Source organism: Scyliorhinus canicula, chromosome 7, assembly GCF_902713615.1.
Source record: "Scyliorhinus canicula chromosome 7, sScyCan1.1, whole genome shotgun sequence".
NCBI lineage: Eukaryota > Metazoa > Chordata > Chondrichthyes > Carcharhiniformes > Scyliorhinidae > Scyliorhinus > Scyliorhinus canicula.
In genome coordinates, this window is record NC_052152.1 from 208183873 (window position 1) to 208204499 (window position 20627).

Below are 20627 nucleotides of genomic sequence, written 5' to 3' on the forward strand. Positions count from 1 at the left end.
CTGCTCATATAACACAATGACTGACCATCTCATCAGGGGCAATTGACGAGAGTGCACACTGTTGGAATCGGCGATCAATAACCAGACACTCTGTGGAGAATATCATTCGCCGACCCAAATACCATCACATTTTGGTATTTTTAAATTTTGGACGCCGATCGGAATCATTCAGACACTCACACATTGAGCCTTGGGGAGGAGAATGTTGATCTTAACACAGGAAATCAAAAGTTCGATGGAAAGAAGTGAAGTTTACACATCCCATGAGTATAAAATTATTATTTTTATTTACTGATGGGGAAAATATAAAAATCAAACATGAAACAGAAGAACATAAAATCTGACAGCTGGTGTTAAACCTAAAGGAGAAATATCTCCACAGCCTGTGAAACAGACCACCAACTTATTCTGAACATACAGTTTACTGATGAATTTTTTTTTTTTAAATAGACTAAGCAGTGTCAATCAAAAAAATTAAATAATTAGGCTCATGGAGAAAATTAATATTAAAAGCTACAGAATGCATCTATAAAAGGCCCCAGTCACTGGTCTTTAAGAAAAACAAATACATTTGGCATTTCGTACACAAATGTCCCTTCTACACAATTATTCAACAGTGAACAGTGTGTGCTACATAAAATCAGAGACAAAAAAAATACTCTCTTGTCTATAAAGTAAATCACAGAATAATCTTTCAACACACAAAGCTTCTGTAATTATCAACACATCTAGAACATTTAGTAAAACTACAGAAAAACAATATCCTAAATATACGCTTTCTTCAACAAACTGCTTCACATTTAATATTTTAACGTCCTCACCATTTTCAATTTGTCTTTATTCAAGTGGTCAGAATGCGGTATGAAAAGGCATCTTGATCATAAATAGCAGTCCACTTGTGGATTTGTGAACTCACAGTCTGTCTGCACAGTTTAGTGCCGTTCAACATTAGGGGGGAAACAAATCATCATAATCATCGGAATAATGTTAAGACCACAAGCGTTGGGCCAAAGGTCCTGAATTAACCACAAAAGCAGTTCACTAAGTAGCAGTTGAGGACTAAGCTTGGGGCAAGCAAAATATTTCCTTCATAGGACACAGTTAAATCACCCCCTTTTATTTTAATTTTTAAACTTTATTTTTTTTTGGAAAGAAAGAGGGTTAGAATCCTATGATAAGATGAGTGAGCTCACAGGCCGCCGTTTCGGTCTCTGGTTCCAAGTGCTTGGTGGCTGGCTCTTTTAACGTCCTCAGTGTTACCAACGTCTGGGGCATCTGTCAGGCTGGTAACCTCCTTGGCAAAGTCCAAGTAAAGAAGGTCTTGTGAGCTCAGGTGAGGTAGAGTGGTTTGTCCCTTGGTAACATGCTTAATTCAAAGAAAAAGGTGTTAGTGTCGTGAAGCGAAGCGAGGCAAAGCTGATATCTTCACCTGGAGCCTGTGGTACATTACCATCTGAAGGTTTCATGGTGAAAATGTTTAATGCGATTGCAATAGTGGTTTTAAACCAATTATAAAATGCAGGAAAGATCAACTGACCAGAGCTGTGGTCTGCAGTGAAGAAAGCGAGCTTTAATAGTTGCATTAAAATCATGAGCAGAGCAAATTTGATATGAATGTATTGAGTCTGTGCTGTTAATTATTTCTGAACTCTGGAGAATGTTATTGCTTTGAACCTCTCACCTTATCCTGGTCTTCTAATCGACTTGGCGTACACCAGATAGAAAATACTTGCAAGAAGGGCAGTGGCCGACTGAATCAGTACAATTCCCCTCCCCCCGCGCCCAGTCTAATCCAGTTTAACCGATATACCCCATAGTCACATCCAGTTCAATCACCCACACAACGCTCCGCTCTTTAACCCACATGCCCCCCCTGCTTCTAGTTGTGTTTAACCCACGTGTCCAGCGCAAGCTGAGTGTTTTGTTTTGCCAGCCCATTACTGGGCCGCTCTCCGTTCCTGCTCACCTGCAGTGGTTTATGACGCACTCACTGTTGCAATATTCATTGTCCCACTCACTGCTTTGCACTGGTGGGTTTGACGCACTGGGGGACTGGGCACTGACTGTGTTCTGAAACTCTGGCTGCATGTGAGCATATGCCTGGAGGAAGAGAAATTTACACTTCATTTTCGAGACATTGTAATTCGACAACTTAATTCTGGGAATCCTACTCGCTGATATCTGCCGGAATTTTTAATAAGGAGCAAAGGAATTCTTTCATTCACAGGCGACAGTGAATAATTCTGCAGAAATCTTTATACCCGGGATTCCCAATTTATCTCACTTCATCGCTCATTTTGAATTTAATTCCCGACACATCTCTTACTTTGAAGAAACCAGTTTCAACACAGAGAGGGGCCAGAATTGGTCCGAGGCATTTGGGATCACGGGGATTTGCTGAGAATAGGTTTCTGCTGATCAGGCTGCCCGGGATGTTCACTGGGCTTTCCCAAGCTGGCTGTAACCACACTTTGGGCGGAATGACAATGCTTCAATGACATTGACAATGCGGAATGACACCTGCTTCAAGAAGACCATCATCATACTGGTACCAAAGAAGAACCAGGCAACGTGCCTCAATGACTACCGTCCGGTGGCCCTGACGTCAGTTGTAATGAAGTGCTTCGAGAGGCTGATCATGAAGCGCATCACCTCCATACTCCCAGAACGCCTTGACCCACTGCAATTCGCATACCGCCACAACCGGTCCACATCAGACGCCATTTCCCTGGCCCTACACTCATCCCTAGAGCATCTCGAAAACAAGGACTCCTACATCAGACTCCTATTTATTGACTACAGCTCCGCCTTCAACACCATAATCCCAGCCAAGCTCATATCAAAGCTCCAAAACCTAGGACTTGGCTCTCCACTCTGCAACTGGATCCTTGACTTTCTGACCAACAGACCACAATCAGTAAGAATGAACACCAACACCTCCTCCACAATAGTCCTCAATACTGGGGCCCCGCAAGGCTGCGTACTTAGCCCCCTACTCTACTCCCTGTACACACACAACTGCATGGCAAAACTTGGTTCCAACTCCATCTACAAGTTTGCTGACGATATGACCATAGTGGGCCGGATCTCGAATAACGATGAGTCAGAATACAGGAGGGAGATAGAGAACCTGGTGGAGTGGTGTAGAGACAACAATCTCTCCCTCAATGCCAGCAAAACTAAAGAGCTGGTCATTGACTTCAGGAAGCAAAGTACTGTACACACCCCTGTCAGCATCAAGGGGGCCGAGGTGGAGATGGTTAGCAGTTTCAAATTCCTAGGGGTGCACATCACCAAAAATCTGTCCTGGTCCACCCACGTCGACGCTACCACCAAGAAAGCACAACAGCGCCTATATTTCCTCACGAAACTAAGGAAATTCGGCATGTCCACATTAACCCTGACCAATGTTTACAGATGCACTATAGAAAGCATCCTATCGGGCTGCATCACAGCCTGGTATGGCAACTGCTCGGCCCAGGACCGCAAGGAACTTCAGAGAGTCGTGAACACCGCCCAGTCCTTCACACGAACCTGCCTCCCATCCATTGACTCCATCTACACCTCCCACTGCCTGGCGAAAGCGGGCAGCATAATCAAAGATCCCTCCCACCCGGCTTACTCACTCTTCCAACTTCTTCCATCGGGCAGGAGATACAGAAGTCTGAGAACACGCACGAACAGACTCAAAAACAGCTTCTTCCCCACTGTCACCAGACTCCTAAATGACCCTCTTATTGACTGACCTCATTAACACTACACCCGTGTCTGCTTCATCCGATGCCAATGCTCATGTAGTTACATTGTATATCTTGTGTTGCCCTATTATGGATTTTCTTTTTATTCCCTTTTCTTCCCCATGTACTTAATGATCTGTTGAGCTGCTTGCAGAAAAATACTTTTCACTGTACCTCGGTACACGTGACAATAAACAAATCCAATCCAATCCAATCCAATCCAATCCAATCCAACCCAATCCAATCCAATCCAACCCAATCCAATCCAATCCAACCCAATCCAATCCAATCCAATCCAATCCAACCCAATCCAATCCAATCCAATCCAACCCAATCCAATCCAACCCAATCCAATCCAATCCAATCCAATCCAATCCAATCCAACCCAATCCAATCCAATCCAATCCAACCCAATCCAATCCAATCCAATCCAATCCAATCCAATCCAATCCAATGCTTACCTGCTGCCCAGCTGGAGAGTGAAGCTGAGACTGGACCGGCAATGGCATCTGCTGGGAGATGATTGGCTGGCTCTGCACTTGTTGCATGGCGATGGACTGGTTCAGGATGGCAGCCTGCTGCTGGTGGTGGTGTTGGAGGGAGAGCTGCTGGTGCAGGGGAGGGCTGATCTGCAGAGAAGGCGGGGGAGAGCCACTCAGTGGCATCTGAGACATCTTGGAGGTGAGGGTCCGCGTGAGGTTGCGGTGAGAAGGGCCTGAGTACGTTTGCAGCTCTGACTGAGGGAGGAAGGAATTTGGTGCAATGTACGGGGATGAAGCCTGGGACGGCAGGGTGTAGAGTGGCTGTTTGGGAGGGATCATGTGTGATTGCTGAGATGCTTGTCCACTCTTCGTTTCCACTTGGTCGCTGTAGCTCTGCAGAAGCAGGTCAAATAAAAAAGATTGTTAGATTGCCAACACTGCTCAGTAGAACACACAAGAATAGGAAGAGGGCTATTTTGGACCAATAATTCAGTTCCTGTTGGGAATTATCATCGTAAGTTAGCCTGATCTACCCCACTGTCATAAGAGTGGTTCAGCCCATTGTGCTCCCAGAGACAGTCCTTTCACTGATGGACCATTCCAGTCAGTACAAGATGGGTTTGCCGTCATACGTACTGGGCGCGATCTTGAGCCCGTATTCACTGCCCACGGCATGGGCACGAATCTTGCGAGAATCAGGAAACGCGATTCTCGCTGGAGAGAACGTGTTTCCTGATTTTCCCCGCCCCTCAGTGGCGACATCACAAGATTCACGCTCACAAAAATGTGAAACTTTTTATAACACATTTGAATGAATTTAAATATTATTTACGTCCTCGCCCCCACCAATGCCCCCCCCCCCTCATTAAATCACGTTGGTGAGATTTACAACAGGTTTGGCCAGACGTGAAGCAGTCGAGAGGTTCCCCCGGCAGTACAAGTATGGCCCCTGGGGAGGTGTGGGGGGTGAGGGTCATGCCCAGGCTGTGCCCTGTCCTCTGGCACAAGCTGGCACAGCTAGATTGACAGTACCAACCTGGCAGTGGGGGAAGTGTCAGGGGTCAATCCTAGTGGGAGCCCCATTTGGTGGGTGGTGAGGTGGGGATGGGTTGGGGTTGGGGTGCGTTAATATGTGGTGGGCAGAGGGAGAGGGCGGACATTGGGGGGGTGATTGTTGGGCAGGGGGCCGGAGAGGAGTCCCCGATATCTCCGAATGTGGGCTGGGGGCCATTAGGCTGCATCTCTGTCGGGGTTGCCTTTAAAGACGGTGTCCCAATCTCTTTGGAGCCGGTTACTGGCTCTACGAGACCCCGCCCCGCCAGAGTGATGGCGTAAACCACACTCACTCATTTCATTTCAGGAGAGAGGCTCAAGATTCAATGTGTAAACTGTCTGTGCAGCTGGAGAGCTCCACGCCAGAGTCTAACACTTTGCTAAAATCTGCTAAGATTCCGCCCACTGACACAGCAAGACCCTTTCATTAAAGATCATCACCGGCAAAGCTTTGTCAAGCCTTGTGCCATTTTGTTGGGTTAAAATACTTCACTTCATAATCTATAGAAACGCAACAAGTAAAAATAAACCCGAATACAATGATAAAGTGCCACGTTACATCTTCATGTTACAGAGAGATAGGCAGACATCAATTCAGGGTAGGTAATCTGTGATTGAACAACATTCTAACCATAATAATAATAATTGCTTATTGTCACGAGTAGGCTTCAATGAAGTTACTGTGAAAAGCCCCTAGTCGCCACATTCCGGCGCCTGTTCGGGGAGGCTGGTACAGGAATTGAACCCGTGCTGCGGCATTGTTCTGCATTACAAGCCAGCTGTTTTGCCCACTGTGCTAAACCAGCCCCAATATATTGATTAAAAAATAGATCTTGACGTTGTTCTGATTACTTTCAACTGTTTTTGCGAACTGGGCTTTGAGAATGAGATTGATTATTCATTCTGAAAGTATTATTAAGAATGAAAGGGTATGGGGAACTATTTTACATCCAGTCTGCTTTAGTTCTCCATCAGGACTGCAGAGATTACACTGAATTTACAGCACAGAGTCAGGCCAGTTGGCCCACCTGGTCTTTCCTGGTGCAGTTTATGCGGGTTTCCCGGCGGAGTGGGGTGGTTTCAATGGGAAATGCCGAGAAACACGAGGGTACCGGAGAACCCCGCCCGTTATATTGAAGGCCTCTAACCTTTGACTTGCCCACAAGTCGACTCGATAAGGGAAGGGGCGTTCCAATGTAGTGACGTGGAACCGGATGTGATTCCTTACCTTGGATACTAAACTGGCTCTGTAGGCAGCGAGCGCTTTCAAGTATTCCTTTTTTGCAGCCTCAGTTTTTCTCTTGTACGCCTACAGGAACAGAAATTAAAACCTCCATCACCTTTTTATTTTTAACTGAGAAAAACACCTCAAGGTCTCCGAGACAGCCACTGACCCAGCAGAGTTAGGAGAGAGGATACAATCAGTTTGATGTGGTAACTAGTTGAAGAGGCCCTTTGGTTTTTAAAGCCTGTGGATTATATTGGGCAGCAGAGGTCGGAGGTGGGAAAAGAGGGTCCATTGTTTTCAATTCCTGGGATAAGAGGAGAATAGAAAAAGGAAGAATAAGTTGGATGAAGAGATGAGGCACTAAACAGTGGAGGAAAAAAAGAGACCATTTCTGAGCACCAGCCAGAAGATAGACGAAGGATGTGTTTAGGATTTCCAACTCCGTCGAGCATAATCCTGGAGATTTTGATACATGGCATCCCATTCACCAGCTCAACATTCACTCCCTCCACCACTGACACACAGTGGCAGCCGTGTGTACCATCGGATTGATGCACTGCAGCAACCCACCTACTTCAACAGAATGACCTAAACCCATGACTGTTATGGCCCAGAGAGACAAGAGCAGCAGATACCTGGGAACCCCACCACCTGGAGGTTCCCGTCCAAGTCACTCAACATCCTGACTTAGAAATATATCGCCGCTCATTCTCCCAAGTCGGGATCGGGAACCCGCCCGCAATGGAGCCCCCGAAGTGACCCCAACCCCTCACGAAGCTCCATTGCACTATGGGAGAGCCCCCAGACCCCCAGCTGGATCCTCACCGCAGAGAAAATACCAGCTTGGCACCTTGGCAATGCCAACCTAACACCTTGGCAGTGCCCCTTCCAGCACCATCTGGGCAGCTTGCCAGTGCCAGGCTGGCACCCAGGTAGCACTGGCAGGGTACCAGTAGTGCCAGGGCACCACCCTACCCAAAGAGCATGCCCCAATCCCCCGGGAGTTCCCCATGAGTGCCGTTCAGTCTCGCCCCGTTTGTGGAGACCAGCTCTGAATGCCTCAGCTATCTCGGGAATCTGCACATTACAGTGAGACTAGCTGTCTCGTTTTAATATGCAGATTTACTAAAAGGTGATTCTGTCCTTACATCGCAACGTCCCCCGAGATTGCGTTAGATCCCACGAGGTGTAGCGAGCCGGGTAGGTCCTAGGAGTGGGGTCCCCTGGCTTCTATTGGTCACACTGCACTGCGATAAGCTGTTTTTCGTAAGCAGTGCAGCTTAAATCATTCCCTAAGCACCATTAGATAGCGCTGGGGAACTCACTTCCAGCTAAATCTGCCACAAATAACACTGAGAAACCTTTCCGTTAAATCCTGCCCATTGGGTGTTCAGAAGCAAGGGCTGGGGATTAGCTTTCAGTACACCCCCCCCATACCTTTCCTGATGCCCATTTCCTCAAGGGAAGCCCTCCTCCCCCACACCCCCCAGGAGGGGACAAGCTGCCACAAGGTAGTAGCTGTCATGCACACCACATGGTGGCAGACCTCCCTTCCGCTGGCTAAACACGGCAACAGTGGGATGAGGTCCTTAAGCAGTCATTAATTGGCCATTTTACGGGACTCAATTGGCAATGGGTCAGGAAAGCCAACCATGGTCCTTCTTGCTCAGATCGTACTTTGGGCAGGGGCAGGAAGGTGGCAGGGTTGGGGGACACCATATCCTGCCAAAGTACAATGCTTTTCCCCCTGCTAAACCCCCACCATGAACTACAGCTGAAGATTCCTTTTGTGCAGTCCCAACACTTTCTGCTGCCACTTGCTCGCTCATGCTGTCGCAGAATAATGTGACATCGACAGCCCATTTCTATCAGAAGTAATTCTGTTTTATATAACAAACCCTTCCAATACCTTGGATAGCTTATGCCTTTGTTAATTATTAATGTACGATATACATATTGTAAAGGTCTGAAGTGCTTTCTGATGGCATTAATAAGCGGTGGGTAGAAGTCTTCATGCAATAAAATGTTAAGTTTATCCTGCTGATTAGAATTGAAGTTATAAATCTCATAGCGGTGCAGATTTTCAAACTTTTATGTTGAAGATTCTCAGTCAAGTGGGGAGCGAACAAATGAAAAATATTCTGTTATTGAAAGGAGAACTGCGCTCGCCTGGCAGAACTTTCCTTTGGCATCTGGCAACGGAATCAATGAACATTGAAGCATTAAGAAACTCCAGAGTCAGAAAGGCCAAGAATCTGATCATTCTCCCCAGCCACCCCCTCGGGATAAACTTTTCCCTATCTCGGGTGGGAAGATGGGATGGGACCTCAATCTGAAGGGTCAATCTGAAGGCCCCTTCAGATTAGAGTCACCTTCCCCTCTGGGACCTTGGAGTATGGGCCCTCGTGACTTCCCAGGGAATCCCCCCTCCCCCCACGCCCCCCTCCTCCCACTACCCCCCAGAATTAAAGGATCGCCCCGTTAGTCTGAGATTGTGTCCTCTGCTTCTAGTTTTTCCGACAAGTGGAAACATCCTCTCCACGTCCACTCTATCCAGGCCTCGCAGTATCCTGTAAGTTTCAATAAGATCCCCCCATATCCTTCTAAATTCCAACGAGTACAGACCCAGAGTCCTCAACTGTTCCTCATACGACAAGCTCTTCATTCCAGGAATCATTCTTGTCAACCTCCTCTGGACCCTTTCCAAGGCCCAGCACATCCTTCCTTAAATACGGGGCCCTAAAACTGCTCACAATGCTCCAAATGGGGTCTGACCAGAGCCTTATACAGCCTCAGAAGTACATCCCTGGTCTTGTATTCTAGCCCTCTCGACATGAATGCTAACATTGCATTTGCCTTCCTAACTGCCGACTGAACCTGCACGTTAACCTTCAGAGAATCGTGAACAGTGAATGCTGATTTCCTAAGCATTTCCCCATTTAGAAAATAGTCTATGCCTAAATTCCTCCTTCCAAAGTGCATAACCTCACACTTTCTACATTGTATTCCATCTGCCACTTCATTGCCCACTCTCCTAGCTTGTCCAAATCCTGCTGCAGCCCGCCTGCTTCCTCAATACTACCTGTCCCTCTACAGATCTTTGTATCATCTGCAAACTTAGCAACAGCGCCTTCAGTAACTTCTTCCAGATCATTAATGTATATTGTGAAAAGTTGTGGCCCCAGTACAGACCCCTGAGGCACACTACTAGTCACCGGCTGCCATCCTGAAAAAGTCCCCTCTGTCCCCACTCTCTGCCTTCTGCCGGTCAGCCAATCCTCTATCCATGCCGGGATCTTACCCTTAACACCATGAGCTCTTAACTTATTTAACAGTCTCCAATGCGGCACCTTGTCAAAGGCTTTCTGGAAATCTAAATAAATCGCGTCCACTGGTTCTCCCTTGTTTACCTTCCTTGTTATTTCCTCAAAGAACTTAGACATGACCTCCCCTTGACGAAGCCGTGCTGATTCAGTCCTATTTTACCATGCACTTCCAAGTACTCCGCGATTTCAACTTTTTCTTGATATATTTAGAGTAACCAATTCATTTTTTCCAATTAAGGGGCAATTTAGCGTGGCCAATCCACCTAACCTGCACATCTTTGGGTTGTGGGGGCAAAACCCACGCAGACACGGGGAGAATGTGCAAACTCCACACGGACAGTGACCCGGGGCCGGGATCGAACCTGGGACCTCGGAGCCTTGAGGCAGCAGGGCTAACCCACTGCACCACCGTGCTGCCCTATCGATTTCATCTTTAATAATGGACCCGAAAATCTTACCAATGACCAAAGTCAGGCTAACTGGCTTATAATTTCCTGTCATCTGCCTCCCTCCCTTCTTAAACAGCTGTGTTACATTAGCCACTTTCCAATCCTCTGGGACCCTTCCTGCCTCCAGTGATTCCTGAAAGATCATCACCAATGTCTCCACAATCTCCTCAGCTATCTCTTTTAGAACCCTGGGGTGTAGTCCATCTGGTCCAGGTGACTTATCCACCTTCAGACCTTTCAGTTTCCCCAGTACCTTCTCCTTAGTAAAGGTCACTACACTCACCTCTGCCCCCTGATTCTCCTGGAGCTCTGGCAGCCCGCTGGTGTCTTCCACCGTGAAGACTGATGCAAAGTAACGATTCAGTTCCTCTGCCATTTCTTTGTTTCCTATTTTTACTTTTCCAGCCAAAGTTTCCAGTGGTCCAATGTAAATTTTTGCCTCTCTCTTACTTTTTATATATTGAAAAAAACGCTTCCTATCTTCCTTTGTATTACATCTCCTCCCCCCTTATTGCTTTTTTAGTTGTCCTCTGCTCGCTTTTAAAGGCTTCCCAATCCTCTAGCTTCCCACTAATCCTCGCCACTTTGTATGCTTTTTCCTTAGCCTTTATGCTGTCCTTGACTTCCCTCGTCAGCCATGGATGCCTTGTCCTCCCCTGAGCATGTTTCCTCCTCCTTGGGATGAATTTCTGTTGTGCCTTCCTAATAACCCCCACAAACCCCTGCCATTGCTGTTCCACTGTCTTTCCTGCTCGGCTCCTTCTCCAGTCAACTCTGGCCAGCTCCTCCCTCATGTCTTTGTAGTTACTCTTATTTAATTGCAATACGGTTACATCTGATTCCAGTCCTCACTCTCAAACTACAGGATAAATTCTATCACATTGTGGTCACTGCTCCCTAAGGGTTCCTTCACCTTAAGTTCCCTAATCAAGTCTGCCTCATTACACATCACCAAATCCAGAATTGCCTGTTCCCTAGTCGGCTCTGTCACAAGCTGCTCCAAAAAAACCATCTCTTAGACATTCCACAAATTCCTTTTCTTGAGACCTGCATATTGAAGTCCCCCATGATTATTGTAATATTGCCTTTTTTTTAATGCCTTTTCTATCTCCCGATTTATTTTCTGCCCCACATCCTGACTACTGCTAGGGGGCCTGTACATAACTCCCATCAGGTTCTTTTGAGCTTTGAGATTTCTCACCTCTTCCCACAGAGATTCCACGCCTTCTGATCCTATATTGCTCCTTGCTATCGATTTAACTTCATTCCTTACTAACAATGCAAACACTTTGCCCACATACCTGTCCTTTCGATAGGACACATATCCTTGGATATTTAGATCCCAGCCCTGATCCCCTTGCAGCCACGTCTCTGTAATGCCCACAACATCGTACCGCCCGATTTCAATGTGCGCAACAAGCTCATTTATCTTTTCCCATGTACTGTAAACCATTTCTGCTCCCTTGCCCTACAAAGCCCTACCCATCCTAACTATCACTCAGAATGCATTCCACTGCAGACAAGCACGGCAAATGGTTCAGAAGCAAAGTTTCAGTTGTCATATAAACCGATAAACTCCATCGAGGGCCGAAGGGCCTGTTCTGTGCTGTACTGTTCTATGTTCTATGTGTCCGAGTGAGACACTCGTTCATCACGTGATTGGTCGGAAGGATTGTCACAATGGTGCATTTAAGTTTTCCAAACAGTCATTGAAGCAAAATGAGAATATAAAGTGTTGCTGGATTTTGATTTATTGTCACGTGTACCGAGGTACAGTGAAAAGCATTGTCCTGCGGTTTGAGAATAATGGGCTTTTATTCGGCATGAATAATGGTTCCACGGATTGTGCAGGCCAAACCGTCTACCGTGGGATTCTTTGTCGGTGAAAGGTTTATACACACAACACATGTAAGGAATAGTGAACAGGTACTGTTCCCCACCTGTAGCTGGCAGGACATAAACTTCAGTACGATAAAACTGACATAAACTGGTCAAGTTTTAATTTCGAAGTTGCACAGCGTAACTAATGAGATTCAGAATGACAGAATGTTTCAATAAATTATCATGCCTGACAGTTTCTAATTAGAATGAAGCAAAGCAAATCAGCAGAAGGAAGTGTACCAGCAAAGGGTCACTGAGTACGGGTAAAACACAGCTGAACTGAGCATATGCTGTGTCGAGCTGCTGACCTGATACTGTCCCTGCAGAATTACCTGCTAATTGGAACTTAATGAAATGTTCTTGTTTTATGATATATTAATTAAAGAGACAGCGTTTCTGGATCTGAAATAAAAGGTACAAGACTCTGGGTTCTAACATGCGTCAATTCACCCTGTGCTTACGGAGCATGCCTAGTTAATGGGAGAGTTCACTTATTCAAAGATTGTATCAGTGCTATTGAATCCACTGCGTTATACAACTACACCCCTCACCGCTCCTTTATTGCTCTTCTTTCAGCCTCAGGACTCGTCGAGTAATAATTAAATTTCTAATCCTTTGTTTAGTCCTCCAGAAGAAAATGATTTTCTGTTTTGTATGCGTGTCGATAGCAACGTGACAGGGACTGAGCAGGGACTGAGCAGGGACTGCTTTAATGTTAACCTGAGCCCCGCCAGGCTAAGGTCGGGGTAGGCTAGCGGTGGGCAACCTGTGGACCGTGGGCCGCATGCGGCCCATCGTGGTTCTTAGCGTGGCCCAGGAGGTATTTTGTTGACTGTTGCCCACTCGCAGGGTTGCCAGGTTCTGCTGCTTTGTGTCCACGTCATTTTCTACCCCCAGCAGTTTTACGAAAGTGATATGCACAAAAAAGCAAGGTCATGTGCAGTGATGTGCATGCTAATTGCACACAACATTGACTGTGAGAGTCTTGTGTTCCCAGTCAAAACATAAATAATTATTTTGCTTTTACCGTTTGAAATTGATGACAGTTCTACTAATATAACAATAATTAATAATAATAACCTTTATTAGTGTCACAAGTAGGCTTACATTAACACGGCAATGAAGTTACTGTGAAAATCCCCTAGTCACCACATTCCGGTGCCTGTTCGGGTACACTGAGGGAGAATTCAGAATGTCCAATTCACCTAACAGCACATCTTTTTGGACTGTGGGAGGAAACCGGAGCACCCGGAGGAAACCCACGCAGACACGGGGAGGACGTGCAGACTCCACACAGACAGTGACCCAAGCTGGGAATCGAACCTGGGACCCTGGAGCTGTGAAGCAACAGTGCTAACCACTGTGCTATTGTCCCACCCCCATATATGAATGATTAAGCACTGGTTATGAAATATTCGACATGTATCAAATAAATGTAATCTTATCCATGGAGGGTCACAGTTTATGAACAATCTTGCAGCCCACTGAGATGAAGGGGGGGGGGGGGGCCGCTCACGCGGCACACCCACTAGATAGGCTGAGGATCCGGATATGGGAACCGCCCCTTTACAGACCACACGGTGACCTGGCCATTCTGAAATCTGATTGGGATGGGACCAGGATTGGGATGGGATCAGGATTGGGATGGTATCAGGATTGGGATGGGATCAGGATTGGGATGGGATCAGGATTGGGATGGCATCAGGATTGGGATGGGACCAGGATTGGGATGGTATCAGGATTGGGATGGTTACAGGATTGGGATGGGACCAGCATTGGGATGGGATCAGGATTGGGATGGGACCAGGATTGGGATGGTATCAGGATTGGGATGGGACCAGGATTGGGATGGGACCAGGATTGGGATGGGATCAGCATTGGGATGGGATCAGGATTGGGGTAGTATCAGCATTGGGATGGGATCAGCATTGGGATGGGATCAGGATTGGGATGGTTACAGGATTGGGATGGGACCAGCATTAGGATGGTTACAGGATTGGGATGGTATCAGGATTGGGATGGGATCAGCATTGGGATGGGATCAGGATTGGGATGGGATCAGCATTGGGATGGTATCAGGATTGGGATGGGATCAGGCAGGCAGCACAACACTGATCTGGCAATGGGGGGAGTAAAGTTAATGGTCATGAGGATACATTTGGAAGCTGAACCTGTGCGTATGCAAAACGCTACTGATAGTAAAATGTGGGAATCAACATTCATTCATCATAATATTGGAATGTGACAATTGATTTAGACTCTCTTGTCAATGAAAAGTTCAATGTGGGCTGTTCATCTGGTCTGGTAGCCCTGTTTTAAACAAACCCCCCAATTAACCCAGTTAAAGCATTGTCTAATTCTAGAGGCTCAGCCTGATATCGTACACAACGAGTGAGTGGTTACTTGGTGGGAATGATTAGCACCACAGACCCACTGCAGACCCTAAATCTGCAGCAATAAAGCTTCCACTCAACTCTTATTTGGAGTTTAACTTCCCTCATTAACAGTTATTGTTGTCCTGTGTCAGGATTTAAAGGATTAAATTGTGACGATCAGTGTCAAAGTGGGGTTTGGAATTCTCTGCCGGTGAGAAGATTATGGATGATCGAATTGAGGTGTTTACGATGATTAGGACATTTGACAGGGTACAGAGAGAAAAACTATTTTTTCCAGTGGAGAATCCAAAACAAGGCGGGAGAATCATACAATTTGAGCGAGACCATTTTGATGATGTCAGGAAATATTCCTTCATGGCGAATATAGTGGAACTCTGGAAATTTCCCAGAAAGAAATTGTTCAAGCTAGAGATCAAAGATATTTGGAAATGGTGATGGATCCATTTTTGTTCGGAAATTCTATTAAGGATCATGGAACCAAGGCACATAAATACAATTAAGATAGAGATCAGGCGTGATCTCTTAAGGGGTTGAGTTGCTGCCTCTTGTTCTAATGATGGTAATTGAGTTGTGAAGGGAATCGACAAAGTCAACTGAGGAAATTGGTAACAGAGGGAGTCCACACTGAGTAAAATTAAAGAAACAACGTTTTTATTTACAGCACAACATCCTCTCTGGTTGGTGCCTTACTGGCTGATGTTTTATACAGAGGTTAATAGAAATCCCCCGCCCCTCGTTGGGGGGTCTTGTACTGCGCAAGTGCCACGGGGAAGGTGGTCGTTCCCACCCCGTAGGATATTACAGGTAGGGAGAAGAGTTCACGCAGAACATTATTGCCACATGGAGCAAATCATCTGGTAAGGATAATGCAAAGTGCAAATGTTCTCAGTTAAATGAATCTTCTGGAGAAGGAAGAGGCTGATTCCAGTAAAAACACAGTTCAGAGGAACCCATGGATTCAGAAAGTTGTTGGGTCTGCTGTTCCAAACAGGAGAAAAATTCACAAAAGAGAATACCCCGGTTTATGTCAAGGTAGCTGAGGGCAATGTACCGATAGTGAGGTGATTAAAATCGGAGTGCAGAATGGGAGGAGAGCAGATATCTCACACGTTGGGCAGGGACAGGGTGGGCGGGGAGGGGTGTCCATGCTGCGATTGGAACACATGGGTAAGAACTTTAGATCTGAGGCGTTGCTGGATGAGGAACCGTTGCCAGTCACTGAACAGAACTGAGACATTGCAGAAGACAAGGTAAAGTTGAGGGAATCATCTTGTCCTTTAACCGATTTCTCTCTCTCTGCCACTTTATTCAGTGTTATCAAAATAAACACCAATTGTGAACAAGTCCATCTGCTGCACCAGATGGAACTTATTAATTCTGCTTTAGGGTCATAATTTTGGATTTAGCTTACAAAGCGTTAACTTTCCACACAAACGAGCCATTTCCAATGTTGTTTTGTCCCCGGTTTGAATACCTGAGGATACAGTGGTGAACAAATGGACATTGCTGCAGGCTGGAGACAGTGGGAAGTCAAAGGACATGAAAGACCTGATGCTCACACACAAATCACAAGAGAGTTTCACTCGGAGGGGGGGGGGGGGGGGGGGGGGGGGGTAATAGGCACCTTGGGGGCACGGTGGTTAGCACTGCTGCCTCACAGCGCCAGGGTCCCAGGTTCAATTCCGGCCTCGGGTCACTGTCTGTGCGGAGTCTGCACGTTCTCCCCGTGTCTGCGTGGGTTTCCTCCGGGTGCTGCGGTTTCCTCCCACAGTCCAAAGATGTGCAGGTTAGGTGGATTGGACATGCTAAAATTGCCCAGTAGTGTCCAGGGAATTGCCGGTTAGGTTACGGAGATAGAATGGATTGGAAATGGGAGTGGATCCTCCTCTTACGGAGGGTCAGTGCAGAGTCAGTGGGCCAAATGGCCTCCTTCTGCACTGTAGGGATTCTACAATTTTGATTGCTAGCTTGCCTGATTAATTATACTCAGACTGAGGGAGGAACCATTTATCTCTTTGCCAGCATCCTTCTACCGATGAGAGGTGAGATGTATCCTCCTTTTTGGGTCCCTGTGCCCATCAGAAACTACCCTCGCACATCACAACTCCTTTACCACCCCCACTGGCCTCTTAAACCTGGCCCCCACCTCCCTCACACTCATCGCTGGGCACTGCCAGCCTCCCCACCTCCTCAGCATTCCTTGGCGTCTGGCTCCAGTGATGACCTCTGCAGGGGGCTGCCTGGAGTCCCAGTAACGGCCACTGTTCCCGCCTGGTGTTGCCGGAACCACAGGGCTCTGGAACATCCGACTGGCTGGCAATTGTCTAAGGTGGGACTTCCTGTTCCTGACAGGTGGAAACCCCTCCCCAAGCCTGTTATTGGCCAATTAACTGTTAAATCACAGTGGGCCAGGTGTTCTTTCCCTGGGTGCGCTCCACACCGACATTTTAGCTGGACCTACAGGAATCATGGCACCCTGTAAAATCCAGGCCATAAAAACACGAGCACAGAAAGAGGCCATTCAGCCTTTCCTGCCTGTGCTGGTTCTTGGAAAGAGAAGTGGTGCTTTGTCCCATGTCCCCTGCCTTTTGTACGTGTCCTGGAAGTTCTCATCCTCCAGCACCTGTCCACTCCCTTTTCAAATTCTTTATCAATCAGCTTTCATCAATTGCCAGGTGGAGTGTTCCAGATCCCGCCAACTCTGAGTGCAAAGATTGTCCCCATCACCCCTATAAATCCATTCTCAATGATTTCGATGATAAACTACAATTGGATCATGTACTTTTGAGACCAATTTTGTCCCTTTAACCGGGGCAGTTAATGGGTAAAAATCACACTGGAATCCTTTGTTGAATTTAAATTTTCATTGGAAAAGGCTGTCCGATTCCTCTGGGTAATTTGTCAGAAGCTTGGAAAGCCCAGAACCATCTCTGTCCATTTGAGAGACAATTGGTTCTGTAGCCTGAGAGAACGACACTCTCCTCCATGAGCTACTGCAGTCGATGCCGGGATTGACACCACTCTGTTATCTGAGGGCAGCACGGTAGCACAAGTGGCTAGCACTGTGGCTTCACAGCGCCAGGGTCCCAGGTTCGATTCCCCGCTGGGTCACTGTCTGTGCGGAGTCTGCACGTTCTCCCCGTGTGTGCGTGGGTTTCCTCCGGGTGCTCCGGTTTCCTCCCACAGTCCAAAGACGTGCAGGTCAGGTGGATTGGCCATGTTAAATTGCCCTTAGTAGTTAGGAGGGCTTATTGGGTTATGCGGATAGGGTGCACGTGAGGGCCTGGGTGGGTCGGTGCAGACTCGATGGGCCGAATGGCCTCCTTCTGCACTGTATGTTCTATGTCTATGTTGTCATTCTGCGCACACTATCGCCATCTAGCCACCTACACTAACCAATGAGGAGAGGAGCTGAACGCACCACGCAGACTGGAAAGGGTTAAAAAGCCTCAGAGTGCAATTTCCAGAACAGATGTCCTTGAAGCAAATGGAAGGACAGGGAAATTGCTATTCTCGTATTCCTGAGCATGAATCGAATCACTAGGCAACTACACAAATAAAAACTAGGAAATGAGGACATTAGTAAAGTCTCTCAGGACGAACATGAATCCTTGGTGAGAAGGATTTGGCAGGCAGGAGAAAAACTGAACAAAATGTGTGGGGCGTGTCTGTGAAAATCTGCACTGTCTAAAGGCGGACAGTCACCAAGTGGCAATGGGCAATGTGGTCAGCTGTAGGTAACGGTTCCCTGTGGTTAGATACGCACACTGGTATCTATATAAATGTAGCAAATCCAAAATCGATCGGCTTTAGTACCCGATAGAGGCAGCGGAAGGCCAGTTTCATACCTGTTTATCAGGTAAGTTATTAAGAGACCTCATCAATCATGCCAAATGTGTGCCCTGTATCCAATCAGAAAATTAATCTATTTACTATATATTGGATTTTTACCTGTGAGATTGAGTCAACAGACTCCAACCAGGAAAGAGTCTAAATCTAAATTGCTTCAAGGGAATTGCTTGACAATAGTCTGATCATCATTGGGAATATTCAAAGTGGTTCACACAGACAGACCCGCAGTTCAATGCTGCCGTCCTGTGAGATTGCCTGATGGTTAGGGAATAGGAAAGGATGGGGGCGGGGGTGGGGGGGTTGGTGGAGCAGGGGTTCCCCCCCCCAACGTCCCCCCCCTATTTGGCAGGTAGCCAATCGTCATTAACTATACTTCAAGCCAATTAAGGCGGCCAACTGCCAGTGACCTCTTGTCTCCCACAAGTGGCTGAGGTGGGTGTATCTGCCTGGGGACAACTTCCTCAGGGCAGACCGGGGGGCCCTTGCTCCAGGCGGGTCCGGAGACCCCAATCTGTCTGCCCGAGTGCAGCAGACACGGGCGACCCTGTGGAGGGGCTTCCCCTCCCCGGTAGTAACCCAGCTGCAAAAGGCCATTTTTAAAATTTCAAATAGAAAATGTTGGAGAGAGGGTGCCTCCATTTTGAAGGTCTCTCTCCCTCAGTTACCGCTCATTGAAACCTGCTGCTCCATTCAATCTGTCAGACTTCTAATTGACCCTGCAGCATCACAAGCTCTCGTACTGTCCTTAATTGGACAGCACGTCCGCCTCTGGCTATTGATTGGCCGCAGAGGGGAAAATCACAATGAGGTTTCTCATAGAGTTTGGATCACTGACCCACGATTTCCTTGACAGTATAATTCACAAGCCCATGGGGAATGAATTGTACTCAGAAATCACTCACCTCTAAATGAACCCCTGACTGTTTCTGGGGTTCGATGTATTTCCCCCTCCATTAAGGGCCGAAAGATCGGTGTTTTATTTTTATAAATTTAGAGTACCCAATTCATTTTTTTCCAATTAAGGGGCAATTTAGCGTGGCCAATCCACCTACCCTGCACATCTTTGGGTTGTGGGGGCGAAACCCACACAGACACAGGGAGAATGTGCAAACTCCACACAGACAGTGACCCAGAGCCGGGAGCGAACCTGGGACCTCAGCGCAGTGAGGCAGCAGGGCTAACCCACTGTGCTGCCGTGCTGCCCTGATAGATCGGTGTTGAAGATTAAACCATTTTCTATCTTTGACACGAGGTTTACTATTGGTACCCTAGAGAAAGTCAAGTGGGTTTAGGTTATTGCTGTCTCTTTGCTTCCAATCCCCAGCTCAGCGGATCGGTCGGCAGCATTGTAAGCTTGGGTTTAGAGGGTTGTGGGTTTAGGCTCCAGCCCAGAGCAATATTCTCGTGCAGTACTGAGGCAATGCCGTCATGTTGAAGGTGGCACTTTTCAGATAAGACATTAAACTGAGATCCCCTTCAGATGTAACTGAGCTCATGACAGTATCTCATCACCGCAGTAAACAACGACTTTGATAATAAAATTCTCATCTCACTTTCAAATCCCTTCATGGCTTTTTACTTCCCTATCTCTGCAATCTCCTCCAGCCCATCAACCCTCTGAAATATCTGCACTTATCCAATCCTGGTCTCTCCAGCATTCCTGATTGGAATCTCTCCACCATTAGTGGCCGTCCCTTCAGCTGCCTGGGTGCTGACCTCTAGAACCCCCTCATGAATGGGGGCAACACTGTAGCACAAGTGGATAGCACTGTGGCTTCACAGTGCCAGGGTCCCAGGTTCGATTCCCCGCTGGGTCACTGTGCGGAGTCTGCACGTTCTCCCCGTGACTGCGTGGGTTTCCTCCGGGTGCTCCCGCAGTCAAAAGACGTGCAGGTTAGGTCGATTGGCCATGATAAATTACCCTTAGTGACCAAAAGGTTAGGAGGGGTTATTGGGATAGGGTGGAAGTGAAGGCTTAAGTATGTTGGTGCAGACTCGATGGGCTGAATGGCCTTCTGCACTGTATGTTCTATGCTCTATGAACCCTTTCTGATTCTCCTCCCCACTTTCCTCTTTATGGTGTTCCACAAAATCCACCTCCGCCTCAGCGTCTGCCTTTCTGCTCTAATACCCCCACCGTAGGCTGTTGGGTGTCAAATGCTGCTTACGACAACCCATTATTCCTGCGTGTGCTGTAAGTGGGATTTTCCTGTCCTGGCTATG

General features: G+C 47.2%; 1 protein-coding gene across 5 annotated transcripts in view; it reads right to left on the reverse strand.

The window, feature by feature from the left end:
• Positions 1 to 264: 264 nt before the first annotated feature.
• tox2 (TOX high mobility group box family member 2) overlaps positions 265 to 20627 on the reverse strand; it is a 236811-nt gene continuing 216448 nt past the window's right edge. For all 5 annotated transcript variants that reach the window (XM_038803824.1, XM_038803822.1, XM_038803821.1 and 2 more), the window contains 4 exons: positions 6501 to 6581; positions 4199 to 4612; positions 1967 to 2100; positions 265 to 1366 (listed from right to left, as the gene is read on the reverse strand). In XM_038803824.1, coding sequence (XP_038659752.1) covers positions 1330 to 1366; positions 1967 to 2100; positions 4199 to 4612; positions 6501 to 6581 — 666 coding nt within the window. In that variant the 3' untranslated portion in view covers positions 265 to 1329. The remainder of the gene's footprint in view (positions 1367 to 1966; positions 2101 to 4198; positions 4613 to 6500; positions 6582 to 20627) is intronic.